This window comes from Oncorhynchus kisutch, linkage group LG30, assembly GCF_002021735.2.
Source record: "Oncorhynchus kisutch isolate 150728-3 linkage group LG30, Okis_V2, whole genome shotgun sequence".
NCBI lineage: Eukaryota > Metazoa > Chordata > Actinopteri > Salmoniformes > Salmonidae > Oncorhynchus > Oncorhynchus kisutch.
The window spans coordinates 16,646,965-16,660,323 of NC_034203.2; the positions used below are offsets into that span (position 1 = coordinate 16,646,965).

General features: G+C 44.4%; 1 protein-coding gene across 10 annotated transcripts in view; it reads right to left on the bottom strand.

Annotated features, from left to right (window-relative positions):
• Positions 1-13,359, bottom strand: part of LOC109874536 (partitioning defective 3 homolog) — a 239,563-nt gene that overhangs the window by 63,260 nt on the left and 162,944 nt on the right. For all 10 annotated transcript variants that reach the window (XM_031809815.1, XM_031809812.1, XM_020466486.2 and 7 more), the window contains 3 exons: positions 9,571-9,801; positions 9,135-9,369; positions 5,519-5,626 (listed from right to left, as the gene is read on the bottom strand). In XM_031809815.1, the coding sequence (XP_031665675.1) occupies positions 5,519-5,626; positions 9,135-9,369; positions 9,571-9,801 (574 nt within the window). The remainder of the gene's footprint in view (positions 1-5,518; positions 5,627-9,134; positions 9,370-9,570; positions 9,802-13,359) is intronic.

Genomic DNA, 13,359 nt, shown 5'->3' on the forward strand with positions numbered 1-13,359 from the left:
CCCCCCTCATTTTGTTACGTTACAGACTTATTCTAAAATGAATAAAAACATAAAAAATCCTAAGCAATCTACACACAATACCTCATAATGACAAAGCAAAAACTGAAAATTTTGCAAATGTATTCAAAATAATAAACAGAAATACCTTATTTACATAAGCATTCAGACCCTTTGCTATGAGACTCAAAATTGAACTCCGATGCATCCTGTTTCCACTGATCATCGTTGAGATGTTTCTACAACTTGATTGGAGTCCACCTGTGGTAAATTCAATTGATTGGACATGATTTGGAAAGGCACACACCTTTCTATAAAAGGTCCCACAGTTGACAGTGCACGTCAGAGCAAAAACCAAGCCATGAGGTCAACGGAATTGTCAGTAGAGCTCCGAGACAGGATTGTGTCGAGGCACTTCCTAGAGCTGTCCGCCCGGCCAAACTGAGCAATTTGAGGAGAAGGGCCTTGGTCAGGAAAGTAATCAAGAACCTAATGGTCACTCTGACAGAGCTCCAGAGTTCCTCTGTGGAGATGGGAGAAACTTCTAGAAGGACAACCATCTCTGCAGCACTCCACCAATCAGGCCTTGGTGGTAGATTGGCCAGAGGGAAGCCACTCCTCAGTTAAAAAGGCACATGACAACCCGCTTGGAGTTTGCCAAAAGGCACCTAAAGACTCTCAGACCATGAGAAACAAGATTCTCTAGTCTGATGAAACCAAGATATTGAACTCATTGACCTGAATGCCAAGTGTCAAATCTGGAGGAAACCCGGCACCATCCCTACGGTGAAGCATAGTGGTGGCAGCATCATGCTGTGGGGTTGTTTTTCAGAAGCAGGGACTGGGAGACTAGTCAGGATCGAGGCAAAGATGAACAAAGCAAAGTCTAGAGAGAGATCCTTGATGAAAACCTGCTCAGACTGGGGCGAAGGATCACCTTCCAACAGGACAATGACCCTAAGCACACAGCCAAGACAATGCAAGAGAGGCTTCGGGACAAGTCTCAATGTCCTTGAGTGGCCCAGCCAGAGCCCAGACTTGAACCCGATCGACCAAATCTGGAGAGACCTGAAAATAGCTGTGCAGCAACGAGCTTGAGAGGATCTGCAGAGAAGAATGGGAGAAAATCCCCAAATACAAGTGTGCCAAGATTATAGCGTCATACCCAAGAAGAACTGATGCTGTAATCGCTGCCAAAGGTGCTTCAACAAAGTACTGAGTAAACAGTCTGAATACTTTTGTAAATGTGTAATTTCCATTTATTTGTATTAAAATTGCCAAAAAATTCTATAAACCTATTTTTGTTTTGTCATTATGGAATGTTATGTGTCGATTGATGAGGGGAAAAAAACTATGTAATCAATTTCAGAATAAACCTGTAACGTTACAAAATGTGGAAGAAGTCAAGGGGTCTGAATACTTTATATATAATCTTCACCCTAGTCCAGAACCCTATACAGGGAATAGAGTGCCCTTTTCTGATGCAAACCCTATGTTCACAGGCAGCTGCTGCTCCCCTCTCTAGAACACTTAAGATGTCTTTTAATAAGCCCTCTTCTAGTGGAAATCTTCCACGACTGCAATGAAGTACTTAGACAATCTGTGGAGGTTTAGGAGTAGGGTACCCTGGGAAAAGGTGGAGAGGCAGAAACTTCTACCTAATCAATGTCTGATCTATAATGGCAGAGTTCCTTTCCCAAGGACCAGTTGAGAGTTACAATTCCTCCGGCAAAACACATATTGATTGGTCAAGGCCAGAGGCCAGAGAAAATCTACCTCTGATTGACTGAGTGGATGAATTTACTCAGGTGAGGGTCAGGGACCAGGGCCTGCATTTCACAGATAGACAGGAAAACCTAATTGTTTTGTGCCGTCCAAACGGCACCCTATTCCCTATATAGTACACGTGGCCTGGTCAAATGTAGCACACTATATATGGAATATAGTACCATTTGGGACACAGACAAAAGGCAAGCATCTGTCTGGTGAATCAACTGTCTGGAATATAAAGTGATCAGATTTTACGTCACAGGATTATGTGTCGCTTATCCCACAGGACCTTCCATCTGAGTTTCCTTTCTTTCACCATATTTTATCATTATTGTGTAGCTGTCAGTTGCCACCAAGGGACATTATCATTACACAGTGGACACAATGGCACATTGTTATGTGTGGAAGCTGAGGAAAGGACACTCATCATCCCTGGTTCTGATGCCCCCCCCCAGTATAAAATCCATTATAGCTCCTATACTCTATGCCAAGTACAGATGTTTCCATCTCTCATCAGGGCCAATCATTAAGACCTCGGAGGGTTTCCTCACAGAAACATGTCAGGGCTGAGACCATTGTTTGGTCCAATGGTTGATCTAGCCCTTCTTCCTGGCTGGCCCTCAGGCTTATGACCCGTGTTGGCACTTGGCCTCATCTAGATAGAATATCTCATTGAAGGGTGTTGAGAATATTCTGCATTTTTGTGGTAGTAAGTAAACAGAGGTGGCATTTAAGGAGGCTCTGCTGTAGCAGTGTTATTTGTTTAGAAGACGTAGGTATTGACATTGTACCGGATTTCATGTCAAGGCAGCTGCTTTTGTAAGGATCCAATTCACAGTCGGTCGCTCGAGCTAGCCTGCGTAGGAAATAGCATTGGTCGACCCCTCCACCTCCTCTCAATGGAAAGGTTGCTGAGCCAAACAAAACGAGGGAGCAGATTGCTATGTCTGCTCTTATCTTATCAGCAGCACCGTGCTTACCAGCAGTAGCCTACTAAACACCCCCAACACAAACCTTGGTTTTCCCACGGTTTAAAGCTAGGTCTCTCAAGGACCCGTTTCTTTCTGGTAATATAGATATTCGCTGAGTCTACAAACAAGCTTTAGCTGGTGTCTGCACTCAGGGCAGGCTTCAGTGCTAACATCTTATAAGATGCATATGTTTCCATTAAGAAAATCCTCAAAATATTCAAAAGATGGTTCAGTCTACTCAACTCAGCGACGGCCTGGAATCTGTGATGTCTTTTCAATCTCATCAGGGAAATATTATTGCCTTTTCTGATAAATATTTTCACCTATAATGACTTTATTTCATTTCACACTTAAATGGGAAACCTGTTTCCTTGACGTATTATTTCATTATGTGGCTTAATGCACATTTCTTGGGGCATATGTAGATTTCCCAGCTGAGTGCTAGATGAGGAAATGCTGTCCGTCCTCCCTTCTCTTTCCCTCGTTCCCCGCAGTAAAGAGGCCCAGAGAGAAGCGAGGGGATGATAATTGCAAGTTGAAAGGCTGATAATTGGCAAAACTGTAATTATGTGCTCGGTGAGGTACTCCCTCCATGCAGTTAAAATGACTACCTTAGCTGTTCACCAGGTAATGGTTTGTAGAGAGAGAGAGGGGGAGGGTGTGTAGGTAGTTAGCACACTGGGAATACAAGGGTTTCATCAGGACAAAGCATGAAGCAGCATGACTGATGGGGTGGCAGGGAGCCTAGTGGTTAGAGCGTTGGGCCAGTAACCGAAAGGTTGCAGGATCGAATCCTCGAGCTGACAAGGTAAAAATCTGTCGTTCTGCCCCTGAACAAAGTAGTTCCCCGGTAGGCCGTCATTATGAATAAGAATTTGATCTTAACCGACTTGCCTCGTTAAATTAAAAAAAATTATAAAGAGATATACCCATATGGACTGTACCTAGAGATCCATCTAGAGATTAGTAATGAATGTGATCAGAAATGTTCCATTGGTGTGCCTAATGCAGAGACCAATATAACACAGTAAGGGAGACATACCTTCGATATTGGCCAGATTGGCAGATGATGATGATTCTCTATCAAGTCAAGTCCGATTTATTTACACAAATGGTTTGATCATAATCCTTTTTGGTAGTCTCACTTCTCAGTCCTTCATGCCAAGATCAATAGCATAAGTATAGTATTGACTTATGATCTACATAACAAGTGCATCCATTCCCCTTATTCCTTTCTGAATCCACAATTTGCGACACTTATTAGCCGAGAGCCCGAAGCAGAGAGAGCCATATTGTTGATGGCGTGATTTCATAATGACAGTTCCTTTGATTTGGTCTCCATGTCCAAGTGATTGGCTGTGCATCACAGTAAGGACAGCGCGGTAATGACAGCGCGGTAATGACATGGTACGTAGAAATCGAAGTGTGCCGTGATGAATGTTATGATTGCTACCCCGCAGTCAGGGCTCGAGATATCTGGGCTTGAAAAGAAGCTCTCATGTTGTCACAGATTGCCCCCAAACCTTTCACTCCTCCTTCAATAGAGGGTAAATCAAAGGAAACACTCAGTGCTTCAGTCGGGTGGTGTAAATCAAGCGCCAACCAAACACACCCTCTCTCCATTCTTTGTCCCGCGTCCCAAATGGCACCACATTCCCTATAGAGTGCACTGCTTTTGACCAGGCCCCACTATTTAGGGAATGGGGTGCCATTTGGGACGCAAACCCCTGCCTCTAGTCTGTGTGTGGATGTAGCTATTAGTTGACCTGTAGGATCACAGAAAAGGACGAGGGTCATTGCCAGGGCAAGCAGAGCAGGCTCTGTCAGCGAGGTGTCCTAATAACGCAGACATTCTGACATTCCTACAGCTCTGGGTGGAAACAGAAGTCATTGGTCGTGTTCCTCTGCTCAGACTTTGCACGCATCAACCAATGGTTGTGTTCCACGTGAGAGACTGTGCCGTTGGGCAGCAGATTTCTATAGCATTTGATGTGGTAAGCTGACAACCAAAATACCTATCCAAGCGTTGTAAGACCGGGAATGGGTCAGCAACGTCTGAGCATGGGGACCGCAACCTGTGTGACTGACAAGCTAGCCTTAGCTTCAGTTTTGTTTTGCACCAATGGTACATTACAGTGATAGCAGTGTCTCGCACAATATCCTATTAGTATGATTCACGGTAAGGAGACAATAGCGAAGCACTGCAAGAACAACAGTTTTGCTTATGAGGAATCCATGGTTGTGTCCCAACTGCAATATAGTCTTGGAGCGGAAACAGCACAGTCATACAGGAACCTTTCAAAAATAGGTGAGTTTTTTGCGTATGTAACTTTCATAATGTGAATAATTGCCCTCAAAACCAGTCTGAACTGTCTAGGAACGATGAGATACAAATTCTAATATTGTGAAAAATAAGACTTGAATGCCATTACGGAGTCCCGAAAACACAAGCAGAGGAATTAATTAAACATAGTGTTGTAGTGTATATATGTATGTGTGTGTGTGTGTGTGTGTGTGTGTGTGTGTGTGTGTGTGTGTGTGTGTGTGTGTGTGTGTGTGTGTGTGTGTAGAAATAGCTTTGGCATTTACAGTCTGGTGCCCAAATTACTGTCACATCCCCCACCTGCCACCTCCTTCATTCGGCAGTGTGTAGCTCGTAGTCTGGGGTTGGCACCAATGCCTTTCAGCACATACACACTAGTGTGTGTGTGGGGTAAAATCCCAGTCCCAGAGCAACACTGTGTGAGTGTCTCTCTGTAGACAGACATACAGACACTCACCTCTCCTGTTCTAGTTTCATCCTCAGTGTCTCTTCTTCTGAGGCCTGCAGCTCCTCCAGCCTCCCTTTGCGCTCTAGTTTCTCTCCGTCCTTGCGGTGTTTTCCAAACCTGAAACATTGGGGCAGCAGACAAAGAGTGCACCCCTGGTTAAAAGCAGCATACTATATAGGGAACAGGGTGCAATTTGACAGGCCCCCCAAAAATCGTATAAATTACTAATGGCGATCAACTCTGTCATTCTCTCCAACTCCCTTCTAACAAACATGCCATCAAATATTTTGCTTTTAAATTGTACTTGACTGAGTTTGATCAGGTCTGAAGTTGACAGGAGACGAGATCATATTACCATAGCCCATCAAAGTAATCCTATTCATGGGAAGGGAAATAGTACTAAACCAAATGGGAACTACTTGAAATTATATTTCAGCTTGATTGACTCCACATAAAAAGGCACCCTGTTGATTAAATGACTTTGCAGACCTTATTTATATGATGGACCTAGGCTTATTCAGAGGGAAATTGGCCTGCAGAGAGTTGAGTTTAATCAGCTATAAGGAAAACCAAGAGCTTCTCAGCACACACAGAGATAGAGAGATATATAGAACAAACTAAAGGAGCAAGAGAGAGTGAGTGACCGAGAGAGAGAACAAAAGGAGAGAGAGGGTGCGAGAGAGAGAGATAACAAAAGGAGAAAGAGAGAGAGAGAGAGAGAGAGAGAGAGAGAGAGAGAGAGAGAGAGGGGGGTGAGCGGGAAAGTCCATTAGTCCATTACCTGATAAATTGATCAACAAATGGCCTCAAATGTAGCATAAAGCCGTTGAAAGTGTTAATATGAAGTGCAACCCTATCTATCACAGAGACAGCGGGTGACAGTTTTTCTTTCCACTCCGGTGACTTCCATTAAATCTCCTTAAAATCACCAGCAGCGTCCCAAATGGCACCCTATTATATACAGTATATAGTGCACTACTTTGACCAGAGCCCCTATGGGCACTGGCCAAGTGTAGTAAACTATATATAGGGAATAGGGAGCTGTTTGAGATTCCCCCCCCCCCCCCCAGTCTCCTTCAGAAACACTGGCAGGAAGAACTAGTGAAACTTCCAGAGATCAGAACATTCATCATGACAGAGGGGCATTCAATATTCTGTGTACAGTTAAGCACAGAACCCTCCTATCCTCTTCCGACTTCTACACCACTTATAAGATGGGGATTTAACAAGAGGTTATTTTAGTTAAAGAAGCAAGCGACTGGGAAACTAACAAGTTCAAGGGCTCTGTTGACAACGCAACAAAAAAAGTGTTAAGTGAAAGTGTCATAAGAGAAAGACAAATATTTGAGGTGTTTATTTCCGAATCTCTTAGAACGTCCATGAGAAGATTGTTTTGATATCAAATGCTAGGGATATGAGATGCACAGGACCAGTCATGTATTTCAAACTCATCTCAACAAGTATGTGTAACCTTTATTTAACAAGGCAAGTCAGTTAAGAACTAATTCTTATTTACAAAGACGGCATACACCGGCCAAACCCGGGCGACGCTGGGCCAGTTGTGCACCGCCCTATGGGACTCCCAATCACGGCCGGTTGTGATACAGCCTGGATTTGAACCAGGGTGTCTGTAGTGACGTCTCTAGCACTGAGATGCAGTGCCTTAGACCGCTGTGACACTCGGGAGCCCCAGGTAAAGTGATACGGTCTGGCTTGACAGCGGCAGCACTGTCAAAATGTCATTACAAGTCTCACTGACTCTAGCATTCATTACCGATTAAGCACAGCTTCTTGAAACCTTTCATAAGCTACAGCACTGAAGGGAAGGGAAAGGAGACACCTAGTCAGTTGTAAAACTGAATGCATTCAACTGAAATGTGTCTCCCGCATTTAACCCAACCCCTCTGAATCAGAGAGGTGCGGGGGAGGGGGGCTTCCTTAAATCGACAGCCACGTCATTGGAGCCTGGGGAGCAGCTGTTGTGGGGGTTAAGGGCAGAATGGCAGATTCTTGCCGGATTGGGGATTCTTCACTTTACCATACTGTAGCACTGAAAAAAACAACCATACTGATGCTGTCACGTGTGTGTTTCTGGGCAGTGGCCATCTGGAGGATGCTGCCAAGTGAGCAGATTGGGTGTTGCTTTGAGTCCAAGTGGTGATCAGAGTAGAGTAGGTGAGGGAGGCTGCTGTGGTCTAGATGGGGCTCTGATGGTAATGACCGGGCTTTGATTGGGCTGCAGTGTGTGTGTGTGTGTGTGTGTGTGTGTGTGTGTGTGTGTGTACGCACGCGTGCGAGCCCAGTGAGATGAGAGGGTCTAACTAGCGTCTCAGTTTGAGAGCAGCGAAACACTCCAACCAGACCTGGGTTCAAATACTATTAAAAATCATTTCAAACTACAGCAGTAGTTATATAGGATGAGCCATGACTAGAATACAGTATATACATATAAAGTGGGTAAAAACAGCATGTCAACATTATTAAAGTGACCAGTGTTTAATGACTATGTACATAGGGCAGCAGTCTCTAAGGTGCAGGGTAGAGTACCGGGTGGTAGCCGACTAGTAACAGTTCAGGGTAGGGTACTGGGCAGAGGTCAGCTAGTGGGGATTATTTAACAGTCATTGCCTGGAGATAGAAGCTGTTCTCTATTCTCTTGGTCCCAACTTTGATGCACCTGTACTTTCTCCGCCTTCTACAAGGTAGCGGGGTGAACAGGCCGTGGCTCTGGTGGCTGAGGTCCTTGATGATCTTCTTGGCCTTCCTGTGACACCTGGTGCTGCGTTGGGCTGACCGTGCCACCCTCTGGAGAGCCCTGCGGTTTCGGACGGTGCAATTGCTGTACCAGGCGGTTGATACAGCCCGACAAGATGCTCTCAATGGTGCATCTGTAAAAGTTAGTGAGGGTCTTAGGTGCCAAGCCAAATATCTTCAGCCTCCTGAGGTTGAAAAGGCGCCGTTGTGACCATTTCAGGTTGTCAGTGATGTGCACTCCAAGGAACTGGAAGGCAATATTGAGCAGCGGTTTCACAATGCTTTCAATCAATGAAAGAAAATGTTTAAGTCATTATCGAATGAAACCAAAAAAGGCAAAGTCGTGGGCTCTGAAGTGCGTACTGTATGTGTGTGTTTGCAAACAACCACTGATAGTGCTCATCTCAACGGGAGGAGCACACCTCCGTAATGATTTGATCCTGCAGTTCCCTGGGACTATCACAGACAAACAATTCGAGCTTCCAGCAACCTTTAGGCCAAAGACACACACACACACACACACCCCTTTAGGTCAAACATCTGATCTGCATGTCTGCCAGGAGATCCTTCTCCTTCCCACTGGATCTCATTATTCTACACTGTTAGAAATCAGTCAGCATTCTCCTTGACACAACCACTTCAGCACACTATTCCTTATTTTCTGCACCACCTTTACAAAAGCAGTGCACTATACAGGGAATAGGGTGCTATTTGAGACAGAGCCTGTGTCAGAACCATTTAAGTAAATATGACGTTTGAATGTATCATTGGCATCCCAGACAGCTCAGATGAAAGGCATGACCCAAGGACCCACTGTTAATGGTGGGTGAGACACTGGTAAAGGACGAGGGACAGTTTTTGTGTCTCCTACCTGAACATGTCGCCCAGTCCTTTCAGCATGCCTTTCTTAGCCCTGTTCTTGCTGTCCTTCTCTTTGTCCCGGTCTGGCTTCTTTTTGTCTTTCCCTCCTTTGTCCTTCTTCTTGTCTTCATTGGCGCGGTTGCCATTGGCCAGCGGTCTCTCTGTGTTGGGCAGTGGGGTCAGATCTGCCACAGTGGACACAGAGTCGCGCCCGGACCGAGAGCTCTCCTCGGTGTCCTCCTCCACTAGAGAGGTGGAGACATGGAAAGAGATTTATACATGGGGTAATTATTAAGTCCTCAAATTCTGACCTTTATATGCAGGCATAACTTGAAATGCTGGGTAAATTCTTCAGGCAGAGATATCAACGAAAGATGTGCATTAACGTTTGCTCTATGGCTCCAAAGTAGTTAGATCTGTCCAATAGAAGTCCTGTTTCGTCTTACATGTCTCCATGCCCTCGTCGTCCTCCTCGGTGGCTGCTGGCCTGTCGTAAGACTTGTCAATAGCGGCCCGGAAGCTCTCGTTACAGCCCCGCCCCCTGATTATGCGTGGGCGTGGCCTGTGGAAGGGCATGTCACCATTGAGCGTCACCTCGGCAACGGCGGTCTGTAAACTCTCCAGAGAGCTGGACTTCTTGAGGCCAAGGGAGGGACCCACGTCCCTGGTGGAAGACCCTACGAAGGAGCAACAGTATCCAAAGTTAGTTGATTGATAACACAGCTGTGAGTGAACTAAAGGAGCTTTTGTATTTGCAAATGCACTGTTTAACGAAAGCATTTTGTTATTTTACTTTACTGCCTGTGAGTTGAAATGAAAACTTGGATTGAGCTCATTTCCTACATTATGTGACACAACCAAAACAGGTTAAGTTGCATTTGGAAAAAGAAAATAAACTCAATTCTGATACTAGAAAGGCCAAAAAAAGTATTGTTTTGTTTTAGAGAGTAGGTATAAAGTACATCTTTTTTCCATCACTCACTGGTTGAAGGGGTATTGTAGAGAAGGTAGAGCGGTATGGAGGTGAAGAGAGAGGATGCATCTGAAGTGACCAGGGCCCATATAAAAGTAGTGCACTATATAGGGAATAGGGTGCCATTTGGGATGCATGCAAAGAGAGGGATGGATTACCTCAGGGGAAAAGCCCAGCAGGCTCGCTCTCCCTCTAATCCCCAGGGTATACTGGAGCAGAGGTACCGGGTAAACAAGAGGCTCAGGGTACATCCCAAATGGCACCATATTCCCTATTTAGTGCACTACTTTTCACCCTATTCAGCATTTTCTGGGAAGCAGCTCACACTAATGTGGGTGGCCATGGATATGGTGGCTGCTTGCCTGGGAAGGAGTGGGAGTGAGGAGAAGTGGAGCGGAGAAGGAGTGGAGCGGAGAAGGGTGAAACCTGAACAAGCAGGGCTGGTGACTATTCATGTTCATCAGTCCTTCCTGTCCTCTTAACGTTTCACTGAAGCGGCAGCTGATAGGCTTTCATTCATCAAAACCCATTCATTTGGTTTTAGCGTTCAGCCAGAGGCCCCACCGCACGCTTTCCAGTCACACCTCAGCGGTAGTCTTCAAAATTACAACAACTCAGACCTCTGACAGACGGCGGGAGTCAAGAACAGCAGGCAGTGGTTTATTTGAGGAAAAGTTTTGGGTGTTTCAGAGAGTCAGACCTGGCAACCTCCAGCCTCCTACAGCTCTGCACTGGCATGTTTGTTTCAGATATTCCGCCCTGGCAACTGAGCCTTACGTAAATACATGGCTGTGGTTTCAGATAGCAACCTCCAGCTTCTCCGTTTCTGCACTAGGCATGGTTGTAGGTTTCAGACGGTCATACCTGGTAACCGAGCCTTCTACAGATCTGCACTGGCATGTTTGTATGTTTTAGACAGTCAGACCTGGCAACCCAGCTCCAACATATCTGTACTATCGATGCATGTTTGTACAGACTGACACCCTATTCAAACAGGAAAAAACCCGTGTCGTACAGAGATCTGAGATGGTGCCTTAATATAACAAATACAGCGATCAATCACCCTGCAGTCGACTGGCAGGTCGAACAGGGAATACCCTGGAAGCGTCCTAAACAGCACCCTTTACCTTATATAGGGCCCATGGAGCTCTGGTCAAAAGTAGTGCACTATGTAGGGAATAGGGTTCCTTTTGGGACGCAGCCCATTTGTGGCTATAGGACCAACTGAAGCTGCACATATCGAGTGCCTTCAGAGAGTATTCATGCGCCTCGACATACTTCCCATTTTATTGTGTTACAGTCTGAATTCAAAATGGATTAAATAGATATTTTTCTCTCACACATCTACACAAAATACCTCATAATGACAAAGTGAAAACATGTTTAAAAATGGTTTGCAAATTTATTGAAAATGAAATACAAAAACATCAAATTTACATAAGTATTCACACCCCTGAGTCAATACATGTTAGAATCACCTTTGGCAGTGATGAGTCTTTCTGGGTAAGTCTCTAAGAGCTTTCCACACCTGGATATTGCAACATTTGCCGATTATTCTTAAAAAAATTATTCAAGCTCTGTCAAATGGTCTGGCCATATATGTTCTAGTAGATTTAAGTCAAAAATGTAACTCAGCCACCTAGGAACATTCACTGGTATTGGTAAGTAACTCCAGTGATTTCACATTGTGTTTTCGGTTATTGTCCTGCTGAAAGGTGAATTAATCTGTCAAGTGTCTGGTCGAAAACAAACAGACAGATTTTCCTCTAGGATTTTGCCTGTGGTCAGTTCCATTCCACTTCTTTCTTTATCCTGAAAAACACCCCAGTCCTTAACGGTTACAAGCATACACATAACATGATGGAGCCACCACTATGCTTGGAAATATGGAGAGTGGTAATCAGTAATGTATTGGATTTGCCCCAAACATAAAACATTGTATTCATGACAAAATGTTAATTGCTATGCCATTTTATTTTTCATTATTACTTTTAGAGCCTTGTTGCAAACAGGATGCATGTTTTGGAATATTTGTATTCTGTTTCCTTCTTTTCACTCTGTCATTTAGGTTAGTATTGTGGAGTAAGTACAATGTTGTTAATCCATCATCAGTTTTCTCCTATCACATCCATTAAACTCTGTTTTAAAGTCACAATTGGCCTCATGGTGAAAACCATGAGTGGTTTCCTTCCTCTCCAGCAACTGAGTAAGGAAGGATGCCTGAATCTTTGTAGTGACTGGGTGTATTGATGCACCATCCAAAGTGAAATCATTCATGGTTATTCAATGTCAGCTTTTTTTTTACCCATCTACCAATAGGTGCCCTTCTTTGCGAGACCTTTTGGGGCTCCCGAGTGACTCAGTGGTTTAAGGCACTGCATCTCAGTGCTAGAGGCGTCACTACAGACCCTGGTTCGATTCCAGGTTGAATCACAACCAACCGTGATTGGGAGTCCCATAGGGAGGCGCACAATTGGCCCAGCGTCGTCCGGGTTAGGGTTTGGTCGGGGTAGGTTGTCATTGTAAATAAGAATTTGTTCTTAACAGACTTGCCTAGTTAAATAAATAAAAATTAATTGACAGATAATTGTATGTGTGGGGTACAGAGATGAGGTAAGTCATTAAAAAAATTATGTTAAACACTATTATTGCACACAGAGTCAATCCAATTTATTATGTGACTTGTTAAGCTAATATTTACTCCTGAACTTATTTAGGCTTCCCATAACAAAGGGGTTGAATACTTATTGACTCAAGACACTTGATTTGTAATTAATTTGTAAAAATGTTTTTTAAAAATAAAAAAATAAACATTATTCCACTTTGACATTGTGGGGTATTGTGTGTAGGCCAGTGACCCCCCAAAAAATCTACATTTAATAAAAACATTTATTCAGACTGTAACACAACAAAATGTGGAAAAAGTCAAAGAGTGTGAATACTTTCTGAAGGAGCTGCAGGCACATAACAGACTGGAAACTACTGAAGGAACGTACGTTGCTATTTGCCATTAGGGAGCCCTATATGCATTGCCCTCTCCTAAACTAGTGAAGTCCTTGACAAACATGTGGCTACAGTCTGTGTCAACAAGGTCCTATAGCCAATCAGTGCAGAATAAGGCCCACTGGGCCAGGCTATCTAAGATATTGTGTCCCATCACCCCCCTCTCCCAGGCTGTCACTGTCTCAGTCCCAATCGGCACCCTATTCCTTATATAGTGCACTGCTTTTGACCAGAACTCTTATGTTCCCAGGTCAAAAGT